We start from the raw sequence: 18442 nt of genomic DNA, 5'->3' as shown, positions 1-18442 counted from the left end.
AATACAGATCATCCAACAATAGCATATTATCTACTGTACTGTGTCAAAAACCGCAGACAGATCCAACAGAAATAGGAGAAAGGACATCTCACTACAGGTGTTTGCCACCTAGTCACTATGAATCCTTGTTAATGCAGTTTCAGTTGAACAGTATTTTCTGTAAGCTGAATGAACAACAGGAACAACTCTGCTATGTTCTAATAGTGGTAAGAGTTGATCAAGTATGGCCCGCACAATAATCTTGGATAAGAAAGACAGGTTAGAGCTGGGATGATAATTTGCCATGCTCTCTACATCCAGGCTAGGCTTCTTGATTAGTGGCAAAAGCAAAGCCTGTTTCTCAGACTGCACAAAACTAATTTTGAAGAAGCATCTATTTATTATGTTGCAGATAATGTCTGCTGTGTGCTTGTTCACATCAGGCAGTTGTGACAAATTACACGGATCAAGTGGGCAAAATTTTTATGAAATTCTCTGATGTAACATATGACTTTATTTACATCCAGTGGCTGTATTGTTGACAGCAAATGACCCCCAGTGCACCGCAACTGGAAGTCAACTGAGCACACTTCATTAGAAGAACTGCTGTCTAAATAATTTCTTATGCAAGATAACTTAGTTGTGAAAAATGGAGCAAATCAGAAGCCAACTGGGCATCAGATATAGAGGCTGGTTTAACAAAATATGTTGTGCTGTGAGTTAAACACAGTGTGGACCTTTTCTGAAAGAATGACTGGATGTACAGAAAATTGCAAAATAAACTGCTGTAGTTAAGCATATACTCTCCCAATGCCCATTCCCATGACAAAACTTATCCAAGACTCCAACAATGTAAACTAATTTTTATAAACTGTGAGGGTAATCATCACTATCATCTCCAATGCCTCCTTGTTTCTTTGGAAGCAGCATAATGTAAGAAGAATAAGAGTGAAGTGTGTGCTGATGTTAAGTTTTCATCATACATTCATAAAACTGATGTCATACTTCCTGTATAGGAATTTCCATACTGGGATTGGCCATGGTATGCTGATATTTTCTATGGACTGCAGGCTAATCAAGTGCCAAAACCAGCTCATGACTTACAATAGCTGTTGGAAACAAGAAACTTAAGATGCACGATAAGTCTGTAAAATAGTCAAAGCTCCATTAACCAGCATCCGATGCATTGGCACATCTGTATAACTGGAACACAAATTCGATCCAGCATGGGGTCGAAAATAATCCAGATACCTGTCGTCCCCCTATAATTCTTGATTAGTTCTGTACAGTACAGGATAAAGTAATGTACAGTACGCAGCAAAGTTTTCAAAATTATTTTGGCCTGTAACATATGCTAAATTTTTTTTTAAATAATTTTTGGTAACGTTTGCTGGTTTGTGTTCAGTCCAGTACAATTTCTCATGCTGTCTTTTTGTGTGTACAGTAATCCCCGTACTATCCGGACGCCCACTTTCCGGACACCCCACTTACCGGACATTGTGGTCCTGGACCTTCGGAACCCAAAAATGGCCAAAAAAAGAAAAAATCCCCCCAAAATCCGAATTTTTTCCCACCCATAACTTGAAATTACCGCCTAGTGCCGAACAGCTGTTTACACCATGGCCCCTTCACCCCTTCCTTCCTCCCCCCTCCCCCTTGCCTGTCAGGACTGCCATTTGGTATTTTTCATTACCAAATGTGGGCCAATTTGGTACTGAAAAATTCATTTGGTAATGAATCAGAATAATGCATTACCAAACAGATTTTTCACATGTATGAGGATACACAGGATGGAGATGGTGAATTGTTTGCTCTCTCTGATTAATCTGCTAGCCTACATAGCGTAAAAATAATTAATTATAAGAAGAGTCATTACATGTATTTCCACTTGTATATATAATTAGTGAAGAATAAATGCTAGCTTTACGAATTTGGTAATGAAAACTGAGGAGTTTGGTAATGAGCCATTGCGATCTGGCAACTCTGTTTCCCTGTCAACAACAGTTACTACCTAACTTCGATCGCGAGTAGATGCTTATCGCAATGGAAGCCACACGTGCTCATTTTTTGTGAATAAACAGTGAATAAACTGCAATACCTCGCCACTAGACCACACGGGAATTTACAGTGTTGTGCAGTGTTAAGAGATTAGAATTGAGAGTGCAAAGGATTAACTGCGGAGTGCAAACTGGCAGTTGAAACTGGCATGGTGCTGTTAAGAACAATGTGCAGTGTTAAACAATTATAACTCACAGTGCAAAGAATTAAGCACAGCACAACACTGGATTACTGTATGTGCTTCAAGAGCATTTTCACCACCGCCAAAGCCTTAGAGAAGGCGGCTACAGACATGCTGTAAGTACCCTGGCTGAGGTACAGTCACTTCTAATTCCTTATTCTTTGGTTCCTTTTCATTTAGTTCACGCTTTATGTCCATTATTGGTGTGAATAGGGTCTAAAAATAGGTTTAAATAGGTGCTATTCATGTCCAGTAGGGAGTTATTTAGGTGGCTTTCAAAGTTGGGCTGGGTTAGGGTCCTTAATTACCAGTCCAGGAGCCAGGGGCCCACTTTCCTGACAGGACCACATTCTGGACATGCCTTTGGCTCTATTACATCGGATAGTAGAGGGATTACTGTATTACAGCGTACACTCACGATCACTAATTTCTGCTCAGGGGTGCCCCCTTCGTACCCCCATGCACCCAGGGAAGATGGGAGAGGGGGACAAAACGAGCTCCACCTGACTCTACCCCAGTTCCCAACCCTCCCCCATACCCCTACCCCTCCCAGCCCCCCACTCGTCATTCTTAACAGGCAGTTACATCTCAAGCTAACCTCATACTTTACACTAGTAGTAGCATTACTAATACACAAATATAACGCTGACAATAAAACAAAAACGTTAACAATGGCCATCCCAGGCCTCATGCGTTGCGTGTTTGCATGCGTCTGTGTTTGTGCCTGCGTGTTTGGGTGTGTTTATGTCAGTGTGTGTGTGTATTTACCTATTTGTATTTACCTATTTGTAGTATACAGGAATTGAGCAATGCTCGTGTTGTCCTGTTTCCATATCCACATTTATCTAGTCTACTTTTACACACATGAATGTTTTTCTCCTGCACCGCACCACCTTTTCATCTAAGTCATTCCAAATATTTATGTATTTACCTAAAATACCTAATTGTGATATACACGAAATGTGCTATGCTCGTGGGTTCCCATCGCTGTTTCTCAATAAGTCAAATTTAACTTTAAACTCGTTTAAGTTTTTAGACTGGACGATCTCTTTGTCCAGGCTATTCCATAAGTCTATACTTCTGTAAGGAAAGTTATATTTCTTGTATCTTTCAAGCAGCTTGACTTTTTCAATTTCATTCCGTGTCCCCTTGTTGCACTCTTATCCCATAAAAACAGATCTTCTTTGTCAATTTCATCTACTCCCACCATGGTCCTGAACACTGCAATCATTTCTTCCCTCTTTCTCCTCTCCTCTAAGGAAGGCAAATCCAGCTTCTCCAGCCTCTCTCTGTATGACAGATCTGCCAGACTGGAGACCATCTTGGTTGCTGTTCTTTGTATTCTCTCAATCCTGTTTATATCTTTCTTTTTGTGTGGGGACCACACTACTGCTGCATATTCTAACCTGGGGCGGATCATGGCCACTATCAATTTTTTCATCATCTCCTCATCCATATAATGAAATGCTACGCTTATGTTAGTCCAGAGTTTATATGTCTCTCTAACTATCTTGTTAATGTGTTTTTCAGTTGACAAACTATCTTGGACCAGCACTCCCAAATCTTCTCTTCTCTCATTTTTGTGATTAATTCATTACCCAACAAATAATTCAGTGATGGCCTCCTGGTACTTTTACCCATTTCCAATAGTGTACTTTACATTTCTTTACATTAAATTTCATTTCCCACGTTCGGATCCAATCATTCATCCTATTCAGAGCCTCCTGCAGCATTTTACAATCCTCCTCAACCTCTACCTTCCTCAAGATCTTTACATCATCAGCAAACAGACTTGGATAACTGTTCACTCCATCTACCATATCATTTACGTAAATCAGGAACATTATTGGCATCAACACCGAGCCTTGAGGGACTCCACTTGTTACTTCCCTCCATCCAGACATCCTATCCTTTATTACTGTCATTTGTCTGTCTCTCAAAAAGTCTCTCATCCATTCCAGGAGTTTCCCCTTCAGTCCTCCTATATATTCTAGTTTCCACATTAGTCTCTAACGAGGTACTTTGTCAAAGGCCTTCTCTAAGTCTAAGTACACACAATCCATCCAACCATCTCTCTCCTGTACCGCGTCAATCGCTCTTGAGTAAACGCTCAACAAGTTGGAAACACATGACCTTCCACTTCTAAATCCAAACTGACTTTCAGCCAAAATATTCATCTCTTCCAGATATTTCATCCATCTGTCTTTCAGGATTCTCTCATACAATTTTGCGACCATGCTAGGTAGAGACACTGGTCTATAATTCAGGGGTTCTTCCCTGTTTCCTTCCTTATAAATTGGTACCACATTAGCCCTCTTCCATTCTTGTGGCACTTTCCCCTCTTCCAGAGAACACACGATTAAACTGTGAATTTTATCCGCCAGTTGTTCTCTGCATTCCTTCAGTACCCAATTAGAAATTCCATCAGGTCCTGGGGCTTTCCTTACAACTTGAGTTTCCAGTAATTTATACACTTCCCATACCTCCACTTCTATATCTTTTATTACCGGTACATTTCTAATCACTCCCTCCCCTTCCACAAATCTTTTTCATTAGTGAAAACCGATTGGAAACATTTGTTCATTGTTTCAGCTTACACTTCTGCATCTTTATAGACCTCTCCTTTTTCTTTCAGTTTGGTGATTCCTTCCTTTTGTTTCAGTTTGCCATTAACAAATCTATAAAACAGTTTGGGTTCATCCTTGCATTTGTCTATTATACCTTTTTCAAAATTCCTTTCTCCTTCTCTACGTATTATTGTGTATTCATTTCCAGTTCTTTTATGTTCTTCCTTTGTTCTGTTGTTACCTCTCTTTCTCCTGTTGTTCCACGCCTTCTCTCTCTCTTTTTTTGCTATCATACACCTTCTGTTAAACCACACCTTTTTCCTGTTTTCTTTCCCTCTTACTCTTGGTACAAATTTTTCCACTCCCAAATTACAGAGGTCTAGAAAGATATCCCACTTCCTCTGTATCTCTCTTGTTTCTCTGAATTTTCTCCAATCCGCATTTTCAAAAAATTGTCTCAATCCTGTAAATTTTTTTTTCCCAAAGTTGTATCTTCCCTGTCTATGAAGCTTGTCTCTTGGCTCGACGTTCCCTATTATCATCTGAAACTCAATGACCACATGATCACTTTTTCCTATAGGACAGAAATATTTCAATGATTCTATTATATCGGGTTCGTTGGTAAACAGTAAGTCTAACCTTGCTGGTGTGTCCTCACCTCAGAACCGTGTCTCTTCTTTGACCCATTGCGTCATCACATTATTCATTGTTATATTTAATAGTATAGTTCCCCACGAATCCTCGCTGCCTCCTGAGTCCCATTCTTCCCAGTTCACCTCTTTACAGTTAAAGTCACCCACCAAAATTATATTGTTGCTTTTCTCAATTATTTTTTGTAAATAGCTAGCTATATCTGACAACATCTAATGGTATTTGTCATCATTCCATGCTCTCGTCTTAGAGGGAACATACACTACCGCCATATCTCTTGACTCTCTCTCCAGTTTCTAATTTCATATATATCACTTCAGCCCTGCCTTCTCCCATTTCCACGGTATCTACATTTATGTTGTTCTTCACTGCTATCATCACTCCTCCTCGCATTTTTTCTTTTCTGTCTCTTCTCCACAGTTTGTATTTACCATCTCCCAAAAGAACATCAATATCTTCTCTTAATTTGGTCTCTACAAAGCACATGACATCAGGTTCATGTTCTCTCAAGAAATCATTAATTTCAAGCCTTGCCACTATTAAACCATCAACATTAGTAAATACCACCTTCAAATTATTTTTGATGATTTTTATACCCTCTTCTCTCCATCGGTACCACTTCCTCAATTTCTGATCTTTCATAGCCATCCCCCTTAGTTTCCTTCACTTCTATTTCATTACATACCACTTCCTTACTCTCATATCCATCACTCTCCAAAAAAAAGGTATTACATTCTTCCTCTGTCCTCTTATCATTTTTTTCCTTTACTTGTTCCTTCAATGATTTTAAAACTTCTCTTTCTTCTTCATTGAAATCTCTTCTTATTATAATATTTTCCATCCCTGCCTCTTTGCTTAATTTCCAGGTCACTTTAAGTATATCACTTACTATACTTTCTGATGACAACTTGACTCTCATTGGTCTTGTTTCCCCTTTCTTAAAAGGCCCTATCTTCCTTACTTCCTAAATTTCTTTTACCCACTTGTCTCCTTCGGGATCAAACTTGCCTAATATTCCTCTCACCAAGTTCGTGTCTCTCTCGAGTCTCACGGATCTAACCTTTTCTTCCTCCTCTCTGTTTCCAAATATTACCACACATCTGTTCCTTTCTACAGTGTCTCTCACTATTTTCTCTTTTTTCTCCAGTATTTTCACTACATTTTCTTCCATTTCTTCTTGCTCATTTCCCTTTCTTCCTGGATGATTTCTCTTAAGCTGACCACTTCTTTCTGTTTTTCTTCTACGTGTGCCCACTTTGCCTTATGCTCTTCTAATACACTACTCACCTTCTCTGTTTTATTAGTACTCTCTTCTAGCTTTCTCCTCAGTTCGATATTTTCACGCTTCAAAGTTCTGATCTCATTCACCGTCTCATTGGACTGGATCAGACTCTGTATAGTAATCTCCATATTTTCAGACACGTCCTTTAACACTAGATTCTCCACTTTCTTTTCAAGTTCACTAATCCTCATAATCAATGTTTTAACCAGATCCATGACATTAGTATTTCTATCAAATCCTGGAAATTCGAGTCCCTCAATGTTTACATTTTCGGCCATGTTTGAGATTGGTTACAGTACCAAAAACAGATGTTACCGAAAATACTACAAACATTCATTTATGCTCGTGCCAATAAATCTTTACATTTTTGGTAGTCTATATTAACTTACAGTATTTTAAATTTAAAACAAGACCATAGGAGACAGGACAAACATAATTCCTGAAAACTACTTAAGGTTTGCAGTGGTGGCTGGGCCTGGGAGCAATCAAGAGATGTCCATTCGCTGTGGCTGTTCGCTAGTGTGTGTGTGTGTGAGTGTGTGTGTGTGTTTGCAAAGCAATGCACCCAACACAGGAGGTCTGAGGTGACCGTTGTTAACGTTTTTGTGTTACTGTCAATGTCATAATGCATTAATTTCTTGCTGCAACATGTTGATAGTTATATTCTTTTAACATATCCTAATGTTCTTTGTTTGTATTAGTAGTGGGACCAAGAGTGTTAAGCACAAAATCAGCCTGAGATGTAACTGCTAGTTAAGAATGACGGGTGGGGTGGGGGGTTGTGTAGGGATATGGGGGGATGGTTGGGACCTTGTGTAGTGGGGGGTGGAGCTCATTTCATCTCCCCCTCCCCTCTTTCCTGGGTATTCTGAGGTAGGAAGGGGGCACCCCTGGGCAGATATTAGTGAGTGTGTGTACCTGTACTGTATCTTACCTACAGTATACTGCATCTAATACTGAATAATGTACTTTATGAAATAAAGTCCCAAGTTTGGCATTATTTCATTTGTTTGACCTCCCAAAAAATTTCTAAGAGTAACATTCGATTATCCAGAGAATTCCATATCCAGAATAGAAGAATCCCCATGCATTCCGGTTAATAGAGCTTTTACTGTAATGTGAATCTCAGCTTAGACGTCAACACTATTTACTTGTCACTGAATGATTCCTGCCAAGAGTAATGACTGTATGGCTAGTCACCAAGTTTGTAGCCATATTTAATCCTCATGGTGGTGCCTCCCAGAAATGACTGTAGATATTCGTCTACTGTGCCACCTCAGACTGTAGTATAAAATTGTAGCTACTACAGGATGGCATTAAGTAAATTCAAAAACCTGCTGTGTAGGTTTTAAACAGCCTACTTCAATCCGCTAGTTATTACTGCGCTATAATGGATGGTACATAACATAATGATATACTGTAACAAAAATGATGATGATAATGATGTTGATGGTGACAGAGACATTGTTGATGATGAATGATGACTATCGCTAATGTAATTTCTGAACATACAACAGTAATTCTGAACAAACACCAAGAAAGCCTCACTTTTCTATCTTCCTCTGTCATGGCAACTTCCAGGTCCTTCAGGTGTTCTTCATCAATATATTCATCCTCATTCTCCTCCCCCTCCATCTCAGCATTAGTGACAATGTTGTCTTCTTTTCTGTGTGTATTCTCTTTTACACGAGTGTTGTCTTTCCTTCTGTGTTCTGATGTGCCCTTGTCACTGCTGCTTTCGGATTCACTACTATCCCCCAGCCTTTGCCTCTCCTTCCTCCTTTTGGTCCGTGTGGGCTTGGAGGTATGTTGGTCAGCAGGTAGCCAAGAGGCCTCATCATCTGTGTCATAATCATCGTCAGGGTTGATCACAACGGGGTTCAGGTGTTGCTCAGATGATTCTGTTAAACTGAAAACAAATGACTGTTACTGACACATAATAATGCATTGTTGGTTTTTACTTAAATTTCCTCAAGTCACCATACTATCTTTACAGAACAATATATGATTACATTATTGTCCATATTATACACTGCAGGAGGTACATTATCATGGTGCTCCATTTCAAAGTTAGCACTGAGCTATATTCATATTCCATGCCAAGTCTTAACAGTAATGACCATTATCTCTGGGGTTATTGTTGTAACTCCATGCTCATCTAGATCAGCCACTTCAACCTGGCACTTTCAGAGAGTATTAAATTAATCAGAATTAATGCAAGGAAGAAGGTACCAAAGGCCAGGAGCCCACAAACTGTTCCTTCCAAGAAAAAACAAAAACAACACAAACAAGAGCCAAATTCAAGATCCATTCATTTCGAGATGCCTGACACACTGTGTCTGAAAGACTGGACGTCACAGAAAGTAGAAAATACAGACAGAGGGAGACAGTTCCAGAGTTGACCTGTTGCATACATGAAGGGCTGGGAGTAACAGTTAATTCTTGCATTAGAAAGCTGGACAGAAAATGGACGAGATTTTGTTGCTAGACAGGTGCTATTCACCCATCGTACACATGGAGGGATGCAAGCAGACAGTTCAGAGGAGCAGTGACCATTGAAGCAGCGATAGAAAAGAGATAAAGATGCAACAGTGCGGCGAAGAGACACAAGTTGAGGAAAGCCAGTAAGAGGAAGAGAGTTAATGAGACAAAAAGCCTTTGACTCCACCCTTTTGAGAAGAGCTGTATGTGGGGAACCTCCCCACACATGAGAGTTATACTCTGCACGTGGGCTAATAAATCCCGTATAAAGTCAACAATTGTGCAGAGGTAGAGAAGATACGGAGTCGACTTAGTAAACCTAATCTCTTGGAAGCAGATTTTACAAGAGATGTAATATGATCTTTCCAAGTACCAAAAGAATGAAACCCCAAGCATGTTTAAGGATGATGCAGGATTGAACTGGATATTATTAAACAATAGTGGGTACTCCTGTGGAAGATTATGATCGGTTGATAGGTGTAAAAACTTACAGTTTTATGCATTGAAAACAAGATTATTTTTACCTCATTCAGAGATACAAGCCAAGTCAGACATTAGGTGTGCCATAGCCTCACCCAAATGTTTATTGAAGTAGCTGCTGTGATGGACATTGCAGGAACCGAATGGAAAAGTGAAGAGTGGAATCATCAGCCAATGAGTGGATAGGGGTAGATGTACACCACAGAAGGTCACTGATGAATAAAAGGAAGACAGCTGGTGATTAGCCAGAGCCCTGAGGAACACCATTCTTGACAGATCTAGGAGAAGAAAGGTGGCTGTTTACAACAGCAGCTATTGAACGACCCAAAAGGAAGCTACAGATGAAGGCATGGATAGGACAGAAGGATAGATAGATAGAGATACTTTGTTGAGGTTATGAGGGTCAGTTTTGAGACAGTGAGGTGAATAAGGTGAGCTGTGGTGTGGGGGCTGCAATGCAGCGAGGGTATAGTAGACTGGGAGTTGTATTTTAAATCACAATTTAACAGCAATGACCATGATCTCTCTAGATTACTCATATAAGACAGCACATAAGCTGGTTAATTTTTTGTACTATCCCAAGATGCCACAGGATTAGTAATATGTAAGATCTCAAAAGAAATTCATACAGCATTACTAGCCAGCAGCCACACTGTACAGTACTTTGTTCATTAACTTTTTAGATGCGGGCTGTACAGGTAGCCTATGCAGTATTACATATGGCAAAACTCTAAACCTCTTAAGTTCTATGATGTACTCTATACTTTATATATTTCATTTCTGCTTCCTCCAAATAACTATATTTGGCTTAGTGGAGTTTTTGAACTAAGGGAAAGGTCAGATATAGAGTTTCATTAATCCCTTCAGTTCACTACAAAAAGTCTCCCCTCAAATTAATAAAACTGTCTTAAGGTAGGAAGAAACCAACAGAATAGGTCACCTAACTCTAAGGGGTTACAAATCATATTCCAAGTGGGTCTGGAGATTTCATAACACTTCTTCCTTAACAATTTGTTCTGAACATTACATTCAATGTCCTCTTGTCTATTACCAATACAAAGTACTGTATGTTGATATTCTAACAATACAGACATTATACAATGAGAAAGTTAAGGTATCAAATGCAAAATAAATAACTAAGGACGAGGTGCCTCCTATGCCACCTAAGGCAGAATATGCCGCTAAGAAGGTACAAACCTGGACTCTGCATCTACTGGTGTCTCATCATCGCTGGCTATAGAGTGGAACGAGCCATCACTGTCCTCATCTTCTTTCTGCTCTGTTTTCACCTCATCTTCCTCCTTCACATCCAGGGATGCCATCTTATCCTTCAGCTCCTCCATGGCTATAGCTACCAACACATGCAGAAAATACAGTATTTGGTGACTGCAGTTTCAGACAGTCAAGGTTGTTTTTATGGTTTTTATAATGACCCTAACCTAGCCCAACTAACCTAATTTTAGCAATTTGAGGGGCACAAGTGAGAAATTGCTGTACAGCAATATCCTGCCCAACACAATATCCAGCACAGGTGGCTCAGCTCTATTAAAGCAATATCTGGCGAAATTATGCAACATCTGGTACCGAAATGAGACGTAACCGGCAGCTCTATGCAATATCTGGCTTTGAGGTGTATCAGCCAGCTTGTAAGTAGTAGCCAACCGGCACCTGGGAAAACCTGAAATATGCCAGCCAACAAGAATGCCCGCTACATGCCAGGCAACCAGAATCCATCGTGCGAGCAGCTCACCTGGCATGCCAAGAATACCATCGCCCTCTCATTCTCACCAGTGGATGTTGTGTAGTTAAAACAGGTCTTTGCGTTCCGCCATGGTCACCTAGCCTAATTGCAGCTCTTCATGCTGCTTGATCTCTGGCAGCTTCCCTATTTAGTCCCTTAACCCTGAGGTCACACTCGATGACCTCATCCCAGGTCTTCTTCAGTCTACCTCTTGCTACCCTACCCCTAACATTAACTCTTTTTCAATTTCTGCATCCAATTATCATCCCCCATCCTCTCCACATGCCCAAACCATCTCAATCTACCCCTTCTCATCAAAACACCAATACCCTCCAGTCCCATCCTACCTCCCAACTCTTCTATCGTAAACCTAGCACCCCCCCACCACCAGGCCTCACACTCAGGGGTGCACTGCACATCCACCTAATCATTGCCATTTCTGCATGTTAGAGCCTGTGAATATCCTCTTCCTTTACTGCTCATGTCTCACAACCATACAGCATTACACTCCTAACACATGCCGCATACAAAGATCCCTTAGCACAGAAAGAGAGCCCTCTCAATGTCAGGAGAGACAACAGTTCCCAGCACTTCTTCCAACCACTCCTCACTCTAGCCACAGAGCTAGGTCCAGCCCTGCCTCCAGCACATAACATGTCTCCCAAATAACAAGATTCTTCCACACACTCAAGAGACTCACCAGCACGTTCAGTCCTTTCATGCCTGGCAATCTCCACATGTTCTCCCTGACACACCGAACATACGATCATGCAGCCGCAAAACCCTAGAGCTTTGATTAGTTAACTCTGTGGTGTCCTATGTTCATTATTGTTGCAAAGCTTATGGCCTGGAGTAATCTTTGGGGAGGCCATTTGCCACTATCCCACATGAGATTAAGAGCACTGTACAGTATTGTACAGTTTCTGCTGCAAGGTGTACAGCTCTACTCTCCATTGATACCAACACTTAGAGGTGCCTGGTATGTAGGAGGACTACTGGGCCTTGAGTGCAGGCTGTGAAGCCTATGTCCAGAGTCGGACACACACACACACACACACACACACACACACACACACACACACACACACACACACACACACACACACACACACACAAACTTGGTGAGCACATACAGTAGCTAGTACACTACGTACTGTATCATTACCATGTTGTATTTCAAGTTTATTTTCATCTCTTACTCATGGGAAAGCTTTTAGGATCAACGGTCATCACAGATAGTAACACAATATGCAGCTCAACATCAAATGCTGTGCTGATGGGGAAGGACTATGCAATATCCGGCATTTCACTGCCAGCAAATTTGTTAGCTTTTCCTTAGCTTTTAATGTGATTCATGTGATTTTTACCTTCACTCCCATCAAAAATATCAGTTTTCAACTGACATATGCCCATTCCCCAGCTCCTGCCCCTTACTGGTGGAAGTACAGTACACAGAGGTAAGAATAAAAGTCACCTTAGACTTTAAACCAGACTAACCCCACTTTACATAACCTTGATCTACGTAATTTAATTCTAACCAAGGCCAGTTACAACCTTATCTTAATCATCAGTCTCAAAGTCACCATTCAGTACATCATGAGACTATGTATTGTAACATAGTGGAAACCAGCTGTTCCATTTATTATATACAAATGCAACATCTCTGTTATTAATTATTTCTCAAGGATTTTTCTGTGCCTGCCCTACTCTCTTCCTATTTCTCCCATCTTTCCTGTCACTACTTAATGCTTTTCTTTCTGTTACAGGTGGCTTTACATTGAGTGACAAACCAAATGGTTTCCTGTAAGCCAAGAAACCATTTACAACGCTGGGTGGTAACCATACAACCAAACCATACGTGCTCCCTACGTGTCAAGTAGGTTGGTGGAGGGTTAGTGCCCCTCCCTGTAAAACAAATAACTCAGAGTCAAATGGCCACCCCATACGGGATTATGGCGTTTGGCAATAGATAGATAGATAGATTTTGGGATTTTGGGATGACTTAAAATGTGTATTAAGTGGTATGGGGGATGATGAAATTGTAGTACCGATATTAGCTAGGGATTTAAATGGTCATGCAGGTGAAGCAGCTCAAGGATATGAAGGAATACTTGTGGGATGTGCATATGGTACAAGAAATGAGGAAGGAGAAAGGATACTCGTGTTTGGGGAGGCAATTACAGTAACATGATTGTGTGCAACACACATTTTAGGAAAAGAGAGAGTAGGTTGATTACATACGAGTCTGGCGGAAACAGCAGTCAGATAGACTATTTCCTGGCCAGGAGGGCTGACAGGACATTAATGAGGGTTGTTACAGTTATAGGGAGTGAGGTGTGCATGCAGCAACACAAGTTACTGATATGTGACATGGTGCTTAAGGAGAAAGTAATGAAAAAGAGAACCTATGCACCTAGGAGGAAAATATGGAAGCTGAAAAACCATGCAGTAAGGGATGCCTTCTATAGCGAGATGAGAAGAGTGGTGGCTGAACAGTGAGACATGGACGGAAGTGTTAATGAACAATACAGAGCCCTCATGACCAACCTCTTGAGAATGCTGATTACGTATGTGGATGGACAAGAGCCCCACCAAGACAGAAAGTGACCTGATGGTGGGATGATGGTGTACAGTAGACGCTGCAGTTAAAAAGAAAAGAAGACTTTTCTGGGAATGAACAAAGGATGATAAAGAAGAGGAATATTTGGCTGCCAAGTGTAGGGCTAGAAAAGAGGTACACAGGGCGAAGTCTGAGTAACAAAAACTTTTACTTGACAACCTAAATCGTGTGGAAGGGAAGAATATGATTTTTAAGCCAGCAAATCAAATGAAGTGTGAGGATAGGGATATCATAGGTGAACAGTGTGTGAAGAATGATGAAGGGTTGTGGTGAACAGTGGGGATATTCAAGACCCAGGGAGACAGCTGGCTGTTGAATGAGGAGTTTAATGGGGACAGGGTAGGTGTGGAGCCAGCAGATCCAGTGTTTGGCCGATGGCCTTTGACTGATGCTGCTACTGTGAGCGGGGCAAACAGGCAGGATGCAGGTGGGGATGGCAGCAGGTGTATCTGGGTTGACTGCTAAAATGTTGAAAGCCTCAGGAGATATAGGCATGAGGTTAGTCGCTGACCTTGTAAATACGATTATATACGAATATGTTGTCCCACATGATTGGCTGAGGAGTGTAATTATTGTAAATGTGTACAAGGGGAAGGGTGATGCAGTGGAAAGAGGAAATTATAGAGGTATAAAGTTTTTAGACCAGATAATGAAGGTAATGGAGAGAGTTCTAGAAGGTATGATTGGAGAAAGAGTGATTATTGATGTGATGCAGTCTGGGTTTATGCCAGGCAAAGGGACCACTGATGCCATATTCACTGTTCGACAACTTCAGGAGAAATATATACGGGGAAAGAAAAGGAAACTGTACTTTGTTTTTGTTGATTTGGAGAAGGCCTTTGACAGTCTCTAGACAGGTAGTGAGGTGGGCAATGAGAAAGCTTGGGATCGAGGAGTGGCAGGTTAGGGTCCTTATGGCCCATAAGTGGGTACTCATACCCAGGTACGGGTGAATGGAGATTTGAGTGATGAGTTTTCCTTGAATGTTGGTGTGCATCAGGGGGTACGTCTTGAAACCTTTGTTGTTTATCATTGAACTTGAAGCCCTCATGTTACTTCAAAATGAACTCCCGTGGGAGATGCTGTATGCTGATGATTTGGTGTTGGTTACAGAGAATGAAAGGGAAGCGGAGGAAAGATTTAGGAAGTGAAGAGATGATATGGGGCTCAAGGGCTTAAGAGTAAATGCAGATAAAATAAAGGTCATGGTACCTAGGGCTGGGGGCTGTACACTACTATTAAAGAAGAGGAAGAGTGGCCATGTGCAATTTGTCACAAGGGCGTGGGAAGTACTTCCATCTTGTGCAGTGTTTGTGATAAGTGAGTGCATGACATGTGGTATTAGAGGTAGATTATGAGATAATGCTGATTTCATGTGTGCAGTGTGTTGTATGTGGAGATTGCCAGGTGTGAAAGGACTGAACGTGCTTGTGAGTCTCTCGAGTGTGTGGAAGAGTTGTTATTTGGGAGACATGTTACCATATGCACTGGAAGTGGGGCAGGAGCTAGCTCTGTGGCTAGAGCGAGGAGTGGTTGGAAGAAGTTCAAGGAGCTGTCGCCTCTCCTGACACTGACAGGGCCCTCCCTCCGTGCTAAGGGATCTTTGTATATGGCATGTGTTAGGAGTCTAATGTTGTATGGTAGTGAGACCTGGGCAGTAATGGAAGAGGATATTCGTAGGCTCAAACATACAGAAATGGCAATGATTAGGTGGATGTGCAGTGCATCCTTGACTTCAAGGCCTGGGGGGGCTAGGTTTATGATGGAAGAGTTGAGAGGTAGGATGGGACTGAGTGTATTGGTTTTGTGCTGAGGAGAGGTAGACTGAGATGGTTTAGGCATGTGGAGAGGATTGGGGATGATAATTAGGTGCAGAAAGTGTGAAATGTTAATGTTGGGAGCAGGGTAATGAGAGACAGACCGAAAAAGATCTGGGACGAGGTCATTGCGTGTGACTTCAGGGTAAGGGACTAAATAAAGAAGCTGCCAGAGATTGAGCAGCATGGAGAGCTGCCATTAGGTGACCAAGGTCAACGCATACATGCATGTTGGAGCCTACAAAAACAAAAAAGGAAGTGTCATAGAATATTAGGTCTCTGTGTAGGTGAGATGTAACTACAAAACACACCTACGATAACTATGGAATGCATGAGCTGAAACTTAGCACACACCCACTGTAAATGGTATGGACTTTTTTTGCATAGTTATGATAATGACGATTGTGATAAAATGGTCAACTTACCTTTTGAACAACTGCAGTAGCTCCCATGCATAACATTCACAATTCTATTTTTTCTCAATAAACATAACTTAATTGTCATATTGATAGCTTTAAAAAGTTGCAGAATGGTGTAATTTTTTAGATCCAGTGTAATCACTGAAATGAAAAGTTAACAAATTAATAACACTGTCCTGACCAAGATTCTATCTCAGGTCCCCACACTTGATATGCGCACACATTACCAGAGACAAAGAGAGGATACCCACTTGACCTCTCAGCAATGCAGGCTTATATAGACCCCATTACTGTACATCACCTTTTTCTCCCCTTGGTGATTAATTTGGTCAGTTTTGAAAACACAGTAGCATAGCATCGGAGGCCACCACTAGGGACACTGCGGACCAAACCGAATAGCTCATCCCCGGGATGTTAGAACTAGGACACTATCAGCTAACCAACATCATCATTGTCCTCCAAGCTTCGCCTCACATCCCACACCGCTGCCACCAATGTAATGACCGAAATGAAACTTAACAAATGAATCACACTGTCCTAACCATGATTCGATCTCAGGCCCCTGTGCTTGATACATGCACACATTACCACTGAGCCAAAGAAAGAATCCCCACTTTGCCTCTAAGCAACGCTGGCTGTTATAGAGCCCATTACAGCAGAATCAACTTTAAAACCACACGTTTTTTTCCCAATAAACTATAATTCAATTGTTATGCTGATAGCTTTAAAAAGTTGCAGAATGGCAAAATTTTGAAGACATCAGCTATAAAACCACCAGTTTTACATGCAAACTGTGGAAAGCAGCCACCAGCTACATCAGATTTTTAGGTTTATTTGACTCCAAAGTCTGTCCGCCACTAATCGCTCTGCCCTATTAAAGGTGGCGTCACACTCGACCGTTTTTAGCTTGCAGTTTGCCGAGTGCTGAGCATTTGCTGGCAAGCAAATGAACAGTATCTTCACACTTAAGAGCCCAAGCGTTTGCCGAACAATGAGCATAATCACCAGTGGCGGCCTAATGTAAATGAAGAAACAAAGCTAGAAATGGCACCAACCGTCTCTGATATATGGACTGTCGCAAAATGTGCAGCTATTACAGCAGTTTTAGGTATTCTCCAGGAACTGCAGAAAACAAAAAACGTGTGGGGATTCGATCATGGCTGAGAAGAAGAGATTCAAAAGGAATAGTTCGTTGGTATGATCCCACAACATTGGCTGACAGGTCTTAAGAGGTGGGGAACACCACAAGAAGCCTGCTTCTTAATTCCCCACTATGTATTCATAGGTAAGCACTTTTTCCTGTAATGAATGTATAATGAAGGAATTCCACATTATACGTTGAGAAGGACACTTTTGGGAAGGCTTCCGATGAGTACTTTAGTGGAGGGTGGCCATTATTCTTGTTTACAGAATTAAAGTTCAAGTAAGATGGAGGAATAGAAGAAGGGAAAGACGAGAGGAAGGAGTAGTTGCAAGGAGAGTGGAAAGGTTACAAGAAGATGAGAAAAAAGCAGAGTATAAGAGAAAAGTGGAGGAACGATTGGGCAAATATGAATTGGAGCAGATGGGAGACGTGGAAGGTGTGTGTAGAATATTTACAGAAGAAATATGTGCAGCATGTGATGTGGTGTGTGGAAGGAAGAGAAGACGGAGGGGGGTGCAAGGAACAACGTGGTGGACTGAAGAGGTGAAACAGGCTGTGGCATAAAAGAAGAAAGCATACAATGAATGGATGAGAAATAGCGGTGTGGAAGAGGATGAGAGGCGGAAGAGAAAGTTGTATGTAGAAAGAAGGAGAGAGGTGAAAAGATTAGTAAGAGAGAGTATGAAGAGAGTGGATGAGGAATTTGGAAGGAATTTGAGTGTTAAGTGGAGGGACTGTAAGAAAATGTTCTGGAGAGAGGTGAAAAGAGTAAGACAGGGTGGAAGTGAAGTTAGCAGGGGAGTGAAAGATAAAAATGGTAGATTACTAGTGGAGAAGGGAGAAAAAGTGAGAAGATGGAGAGAACACTTTAAGGAATTGTTGAACGTAGAGGATGGAAGTAATGCGAGTATAAGTGGCTGGGGAATGGCTGGGAGAAGGAGGGAGCTGAGAAGACAGGAAGAAATCAGTAGGATAGAAGTTGTGGAAGCAATGAAGAAAGTTAAATCAGGGAAAGCCCCAGG

At 41.3% G+C, this 18442-nt stretch overlaps 1 protein-coding gene across 1 annotated transcript in view; it reads right to left on the bottom strand.

Annotated features, from left to right (window-relative positions):
* LOC145407262 (tetratricopeptide repeat protein 1-like) overlaps positions 1–18442 on the bottom strand; it is an 83860-nt gene that overhangs the window by 55407 nt on the left and 10011 nt on the right. Inside the window, exons 2-3 of the mRNA XM_080278298.1 lie at positions 10877–11030; positions 8267–8627 (exon numbers count right to left, since the gene is read on the bottom strand). Coding sequence (XP_080134424.1) covers positions 8267–8627; positions 10877–11022 — 507 coding nt within the window. The 5' untranslated portion in view covers positions 11023–11030. The remainder of the gene's footprint in view (positions 1–8266; positions 8628–10876; positions 11031–18442) is intronic.

Source organism: Coenobita brevimanus, chromosome 72 (genome assembly GCF_032717465.1).
Source record: "Coenobita brevimanus isolate Jiangsu-jjx chromosome 72, ASM3271746v2, whole genome shotgun sequence".
Taxonomy (NCBI): Eukaryota; Metazoa; Arthropoda; class Malacostraca; order Decapoda; family Coenobitidae; genus Coenobita; species Coenobita brevimanus.
Note: the sequence above shows the minus strand (reverse complement) of the source record. Positions and strands in the feature narration are given on the sequence as shown.